Here is an 8,597-nt window from a genome sequence, read left to right as displayed (position 1 = left end):
AAAGCATTCTTAAGACAGTGCAGTTCAAAATTAAAAAAAAAAAAAATCGAGACATGGTTTCATATATTAACAGTGGCTTGACAATGTGTTCAGACCTCAAAACTGTTTTTACATTCTTCTGTCTCAGAATCAACATTCAATATATTGAGGTAAGAGTTTTTCTGGATGATCTAGAAAACAGTATTAACCAAGCCAAATCAAAAGAAAATCATTTCAAAAAAATGTATAAACAAGAAAAAAAATAAATTCATACCGCTGTAAATTAAACCTAAAGTGCAGTATAAATCTTCCTTACCAACTCACCAAATTTATATATAACAACATGAATTGATCACCTGTGTTAATTGCCCACAGGGACAACAACATGCAAAATAAAATGATGATAACAGAGAATTCTAAACAAGTCTGGAAAATATTATAGAGAGCCACAGCTCTGTAGAGACGTATAAAACTCTCTCAAGTGCACTGAACATACCTGAATACTAAGTACATCTCAGGACTGTGGTGCAGTAAGAATAACCACTATGCCTGCTGTAAGGTTTTTCTTTGGATATTTCAAATCCATTCATTGGAATTCCCTTAATTTTTGAGTGTAAATGTATTGTATACGCTCCACAAACAAATATTAATCCAAAGCGAGTAGGTCTGTTATATTTTAACTGTCTAGGGTGAAAACATTAAATACTTTGATGGCTATAGGCAAAAAATAGTCTCAGAAATGCTCCTTATAACACTGCAATGGAATAAGCAAGCCACTAAAGGTACTCTAAGACGCCGCATCCAAACCCAAGTTTATATAAAGTGGCAAATAAGTACTCCCAATAAACTTGTACCGCTCCCCAAGCCGGTAAGATTGTATTTTGCGCTGCCAATCTAGAATGGCAGCAAAGAAAGAAAAAAATAAAAGAAATAATCCGGGGTGCGAACAACCAACTCTACTTTAGTACTAAAACACAAGTAGTACAGAAGCATTCCAATGGAAGAAAATTAAGTTAAATGAGAAATATTATACTGTAAATAAGAAAACATTCAAAACAAACTCTCAGTATACATAATCGCACTCCGCCGCACCTCCCCCCCACACACGAATCACGAACCAAAACACTCAACAAAATAAACCACTACTACACAAATAAAAACTAAGAAAAGAATTAATGAAAACAAGAGTCCTTTAAACATCAAGAGTTATTAATGATCCTTTACAGGATCACACTGACACTGTCCCTTACTCTGGCCCTTCAGGTCCTCTCCCGAATTCACCACACACAGAATAAAAAGAAAATTATTCTTCCTGATATGATCCCAGGTTCACCTAACTTCAGCGGGTAGTGTAGCTTCTCTATTAAGACTCGCTATTAAGTCTGACTCTTCCTTCTGATCTGGACCTCCCTTCCCTTCTTGGTCAGCTCCTCCCCTTACAGTTTATTTGGCCCTCCAAGGTAGATGCTCCTTTCCACATGAACCACTGGCTAGCATTACAAATCCAGTTATTCCACTATTACAGACCATAAAAATGTAAAACACACATTTAAGGAGTACTACAAGCATAAGTTTTGATATTCTACTTAATTTTGAGAAGACGAGACACAATCTAAGGAATTGTTCTGTTATAATACAAATACCACAGGTTGATACCCTTAGTGCTGAAAGACATAACAAACCTCTGACACTCTCAGAACCACTGGATGCTATAAACTCTTTCCAAAGTGGGAAAACAGCTGGCTCCCGATGGCTATCCAATGGAATTTTACATATATAAAAATAATTAAACTACATTACTATTACAGTAATAACATTCGGCAAAGCTAGAGACAACAAAGTTTTTCCTTGAACTTTTCATCAGGCATTAATCACTGCTTTTCCAAACAAAAATAAGGACTTGCTACATTGTGCATCATACAGATCAATTCTATATCTGAATAATGTTGTTATGAAACTCTCCAAAGCTTTAGCTAGAAGAATGTACAAAGCGCTTCATTCTATAATATCACAAGACCAAAATTTATTCATTAAAGGCAGGCACTTGGCTTCAAATCGTCAGCATCTGTTTAATGTAATATGACATTAGATGAAAATGAAACTTCACTCCAAAGACCCTGTCTTTGGACAAAGAAATCCTTTGACAGAGTCGAATTACATAAATTCGGGTTTTGCCCATATATATCAGCATGGATAAAATCACTTTATACGAGTCCATACTCCTCAGTTCCCCACAACAAAATGACTCTAAATACATCAAACTAGAACATGGCACTCGGCAAGGGTCCCCTTTATCACCATTGCTTTTAGCAATAGCCATTGAGCCATTTGCTGTTCATTTTCAAACTACATCAGAAATAAAGAGGGTTATCAAAAAAGGACTCAAACAAAAATATCACTACAGACAAATGATACTGTACTTTATGCTTTAGACCCACAAATATCTTTACTATTAGTTCTTAACACAATAGCAGAATTTCAAAAGATGTTAACAGATGGTCTACCCTTCATCTTGCCTTAGCAGGGAGAATCAATACTATCAAGATAAACATCCTTCCTAAGCCTCTATTTCTATTTCAGAGCCTCCCTAGATACACTGACAAATCATTCTTTACATAGCATGATTCAACTATAACCTTATTTATCTGCATGTCCAAGCATTCAAAAGCCGACTCCACAAAAATCTTAAACAGAAGGTGTCATGGCACTACCTAACTTTAAATTTTATTACTGGGTGACAAATATACAGTACAGACTATGAAGACATGGAATTCAGAACAAATTAATTAATTTACACTAGCCTAGTCAGCAATGGAAAGTAAATCTCACTCTTATTCTTTATATGCCTTGATTTGGGCTGCAGTAAACACTAACTTATCAATATACCAATAATCATCAATTTGTCCAACAATCACTCAGAATATGGGGCTGATACAAGAACTGGAAGCTCAGCTTTTATATTTTGCTCCTCTACATGAAAAATTACCTTTTTCAACCTTCTCAAACTTACACAGAATTTAATCTTTGGAAAACACTTGGGATTAACACACTTAGAGAACTGTATAGATAACATTTTTGTATCTTATGAACAATTATGCTTCAAATTTAACTTTCCAGCAACACAATTTTTCCACTATTTTCAAATTAGAACTTTTGTTAAAAGAAGCTTACCCAATTTTCCAGACCTTTGAACTATTAACATTCCAGAAGCAATACTAAGTCATGAAGACTTAGACACAAACAATATATAAAAACAAATGATCTTCCCTTCAATGATCCTAAGGTACAGTGGGGAAAAAGGAGCTTTTTTTTTTTAAGATTTTAATTGAAAAAGAGTGGAATCAAGCCAAAAATAGAATATACTCTAGTTCTATATGTGCAAAGCACTCAATAATTCAACTTAAACTTTTTCATCAAACACATGTATCTCATTGAAAATGGTCCACAAATGTATCCAAGGCAAGATAAGTATTATAAGTATTGCAGTCTAGCTCCAAGATTACTAGGTCACATGTTTTGGGAATATACCAAATTAACATAATTTTGGACAAAAACCTATAAACACTTATCAGGCAGCCTTGGTGTTATAAGAACTCCTAACTTATTAACAGCAGTGTTTCCAGATAGGCTTAAATTGATAGTAATAGCCTATACCACACTACTAGCACATAGATTTATCTTCTTTAGACGATCTGTAAAAAAAAAACTTTTTAAAACGTGGCAAGACTTATGAAAAAAAAAAATTGAATAAGCATTCATATAGGGGGAAAGTTTTTTTTTCCTTTGCTCGTCTCTCCTCTCTCTCTCAGTTGAGGTTTTAATTTTTTTCCCCCCCGTTTTCTTCTTTTAAAATGTTCTGTTTTTTTCTAGATTGACTTTGAAGTTACTGGTTGTTATACAAGATCAGTAAATTTCATCTGCTGAACTGTATACTCTGTTACTTTCTTGATTTAAAATTTTAAAAAATAGTTATCGTGTGGCTCAGAAATGTTAAAAATATGGCTGTACATGTCCTATTCAAAATTGCTATTTTTATAAATTAAAAAAAAAACTTCAATATGACTGTGTTTCACTAAACAAAAATGTATAATACACGCATATTTTGCAACCCACATGAAATAGAATTTAATAGAGAGAATTTTACCGTTTTGAATTTTGAGTCCTGTGGGCATTTATTTGCAGCAGTTTTATTGTGTTTTACTATTTTCCTGCGTCTGGTGACAAACCTTTGCAATGGTGTAGGAGGAACAAACACAGAAGAATCAGACCTTAAAAAAAAAAACACAACTTTTAATATGTCTTAATACAAGTAAACGATACAAATATTTTCACAAAACAAATCATATTGCACTTTCTCTTCACTGTGAATCAAAAAAGCATACATGATTTGGCACCTGTTTAATAGCCAGTATAAAAGAATTAAAGCAACAACATAAAAATAAACTACCAATTACTAGATAGGTGCTGGATTTGTGCTATTTTTGGTCTATGCTTTTGTTAGGAGAGAGAGAGAGAGATTTATAAAAATCTTGTAAAAATATAGCCACCACCAAACTTTATCTGTCATATTTCCTTCAGCTGTAATACATATGCACTGTAAACTGGTGTAACCGTTAAGCATCAGAAGGCATCTAATGTAGAAACTTCAAACCCATACTGTATAGAACACTGCCCATTGTTTCATTTATTACATTATTTCAACCTGAGTAAAGAAATGAGTGGATTAAGTTTTGAGGTAAAAAAAAAAAAAAAAGGGCCAAAAATGCCTATTTACCTTCACGCTGCCAATAGTTTTCTTGTTCTGTAACATCTAAACTATATAAATAAAAATGCAGAGAATGAATAAGCAGGTTGCATTACTGGAAAGCCAAGAGTGTTGTGAAGGCCTAGGTGCTCAGAATGAAACAGGAGTAAACAATATTTAGAAGGCATATGCTATAAATAAAATGCTTGAGTTTAACCATTATGACCTACAGGGTTATTGGCAATATTGTGCCAATATTACATAACCAAAAGTAAATGCCCATTACTCTGGAAATATATAATAAAAGGAGCTGCAAATGTCTGAGGAGGAACAAGTACGATGCTTCAAATGCTACTTTAAAAGAAAGTATTTTTAGGAATAAAAAAAACTTTGTTTACACCAATTTCAACTACATAAAACACAATAAAATGGTACTTTAGGGATCTCAAAGAAAATGGCTTTTACAGCATATAACCAAAACATTTTATGATTAACAAGCTTGGAATCAATCTGTCTCAATCTGTCAGCTATCATTGTACCAAGTGTTGATGTCCTATTCCATTGCACTTCAAAGTTATAACATTTAGCACAAGGTGTGTTTCAGTTTGGAAGCACAGTGTTCTTTTTTTTGTACAGAATTAGTTTCTTACACCAACAATATCTCAGAACAAGTATTTTAGGTTGGGTTTGGTTATATGATAAACAAGCCATTACCTGTTACACATTTCTCTCTCTCATGTTCTCACACCACAGTGATGTGAGTGGTGTAATACAGTGACATATGATCAAAAGGAGGGGTCCTCACATTAACTCTCAAGGGGCTCAAGCACATCTTATCAGTACTCACAGATATGCTAAGAAACAAGCTGAAATTGAAAAAGCACTGCACTAACATTAAGCACAGTAAAAATAGGGAGGAATGAGCAGCAGACAGTGTCCAGGTATGGTAAATGAACCCATGACGCATAAACTATAAAACTGTATGCCTCGACACTTCAAAGTAATACAAAAAGCAGTACTTACAAAATCAAGTGTAGTATGAAGTCTTTGAGGAAATATGTCACTCTCAATAGAGTCAAAACTGTGTTCAGAATCTGACTTCTGTTGAGCTTTGTGTGCAACAATGCATAAAGATAAGCTGCTGCATACCCTGGGGTATGTGTGTAAATCACATATTTTAATAATGAAAGAGAACAGACAAAGTAACTACTTATTTACTTGAAATATGGCACCCTTGGGTATGTAAAAATACCATTACTGCTTTCATTTGACTTATGGGTTTACTGCAACATAAGCAAACAACTGTGAAATATGGTTGTGTTTCCCCAGAGGGACACCTCATGCCTAAGTAGTTAAATAGCAAAAGCACCTAGCAATTAGCAGACACTACATTTTATATACAAAACAGCTTAATTCCTTGAGCGCAGAATGTAAGAATATTTTATAGATTACTTTTTTGGAGAATAAATGACCACATAGCAAATGAGAGAAAAATGTAAAGGTTTAACAAAACAAAAAAATAAATAAATAAACGATTATTCATATGTGTAATAAAAGCAAGTAGTCATAAAACACTAGTAGGAGGCAATAACAAAAATTAACTGAAATAGGACAGCCAATTGAAAATACACCACAGCCAGCAATGTGTTGCTAGCAAGCCATCAGTACAGGAGGGAGAAAGCACAGTCTCTGAACCAAACAGTGGCACTCATAAGGAACAAAGTAAACAATTAAATATCTAATTCTTTACTATCTATCTCAAGTGTGTCACAGATTTTCTTCATCCCTTCAACTTGTTTACTCTGTCAACATATCAGTTGAACTCCTCTAAATTTTGCACAATTTGGATTCATAGGGTATTTACTCAGGATTTCATTTGTGAAATTGTCACTCACCAATTGCCAGAAACTTATCAGATCTTCTTTACTCAGAAATATTCTGTACGAACCTGAGCTATTCCACATGCCTCAGTGTCTCTGACTTTTTGATTAACATTCTCAGAGAATGAAATTGGGCAGGCATGAGTGAGAGACACTAAACTTAAGACTCTTAAATAGTGCCACAATCAAAAGAGTGGAATAATTTAAATTTCTTATCACTGCTATTAATCACACTCTAAGTCTGGATGAAAACATAACTTTGCTTATCAAAAAAAGCTCAAATGAGCAGGTCCAGTTTTCTAGAATGGTCAATGAATGCATCCTCCCGAGCTCCATAACTGTGTGATTTGATAATGAGTAATTCAAAACAACCTTCGTCATGCTGTTTAGACAGCAAAAATTGGACGTAGACCTGAAATTGGACTCTATTCATTACTCACAGTGTTACCCAGCTTTGCCCATGAAATGTTCAAAGTCAATGAGCTTCAGTTATACTGCCATTGGTTAATCAGTTGTATCACAAGTACTATGTAACCAAGTGCCTTTCTGTATGCAATATTAGTTTTATGGGTTTTTAACCTTGGACCTAGGACTTTAAACCCTGGGGGTTGTTGGTTCATAGTTTGCTACTGAAACAGCATAACCAGGAGTAAGTCACTTCACCTGCCTATGCTCCAAATGTAAAAGCAAAAGAAATGCAACCAATTGTATCTCAAATGTTGCAAGTTGCCTTGACTAAAGGCATCAATCAAAAATTAAGTAGTAATAAAAAGAAGACATCATCATCAATGGAGTTGTTTAATCTTGAATATGCTATATACAATTGTCTATGAATTAACATTCCTGCATTAGATCAATTTCTGCTAGTCCTAGTGATTTGATGTTGTTGCTGGTCATTGCAAGACACAATTTTACAATGTATTCTTTTTAATTTAAACAGTTAATTAGTAAGAATAATATGAAATTTGATTATATATATTTTGGGATAGGCAATAAAACGATAAAGATGATTATCATTAAATAACTTTTCCTCAGTAGAAATATAAGACATGATCAACACAACGTTGACAGAACTCATCCCGTCCATATTTTGACAGACAACACAAAAAGCCAATGATAATGAGAATAGTGCCAAACCAATCATGTGGCTAGAACAGAGTTACAGCTACATCTGGATAGGTTTACACACACACACACACAACACTGAGCATAGTGGTAGCAGCAGCTTGCAGCACAACATGTGCAGCTGTGCACACCAGTATGTTAGGAGTGGGAGCAAGATAACAAGAGAAAACAACAACAGAAAACAAAAAAAAAAATAAATTAAGCATTACCAAAGAAGACACCCCAACGGACACAGCCCAAGTCTCAAAAGATGAGGGCATTGTTGAAAGGAAGCGTCAGAGGAATTCAGTTGTGTGGAGATATTTTGGTTATTTAACCTGCTTACCATTACTGTAGATCCGAACATCACTCAGGCTATGAAAACAGTGTTAAAAGCATTAGTGTCACCCGGGCAACTATATAGTCGCATCTCGCACAAGGATTACTCAGGCTATAAAAGTGCTAACAGCATTAGTTCTGAGTGTTAAAAGGACAACAGTATAGGCGTGTCTTATATAAGCATCAGACCTGAGCATTTCCTGGACAACGGTGTAGACACATCTTCTCCTAGCCTCATGGTGTCTTCGTAAGAAACGTTTTTTTTTCTGCAGCTTAGGTGTTGCATGCTTTTGACAGTGATACGAACAGTGATGAAGAAGTGAATCTGTCTTCAGGTAGTGAAACTGAAACAGACAGTGAAACCGAAAGTGATCCTGATGAATGCGAAAGGGATGCTTTTGTTTGGGTTTCTGTTGACCCTTCTTCAAATAAACCAGCACCACCTCATTTTGATTTTCTGGGGTAGCCAGGAATAAAAGTGAATGTTGACAGGCAAGATCTACTTACTTATTTCTTGATGAATTCGCGATCAAATGAAATGTTGTTGAAAC

The 8,597-nt window shown here is 34.6% G+C and overlaps 1 protein-coding gene across 2 annotated transcripts in view; it reads right to left on the bottom strand.

The window, feature by feature from the left end:
- The window catches only part of LOC120527758, a 28,198-nt gene that overhangs the window by 1,971 nt on the left and 17,630 nt on the right, over window positions 1–8,597 (bottom strand). For both annotated transcript variants that reach the window (XM_039751542.1, XM_039751544.1), the window contains one exon: window positions 4,124–4,247. In XM_039751542.1, coding sequence (XP_039607476.1) covers window positions 4,124–4,247 — 124 coding nt within the window. The remainder of the gene's footprint in view (window positions 1–4,123; window positions 4,248–8,597) is intronic.

Source organism: Polypterus senegalus, chromosome 4 (assembly GCF_016835505.1).
Source record: "Polypterus senegalus isolate Bchr_013 chromosome 4, ASM1683550v1, whole genome shotgun sequence".
Taxonomy (NCBI): domain Eukaryota; kingdom Metazoa; phylum Chordata; class Cladistia; order Polypteriformes; family Polypteridae; genus Polypterus; species Polypterus senegalus.
This window is presented reverse-complemented; position numbering and strand designations above follow the sequence as displayed.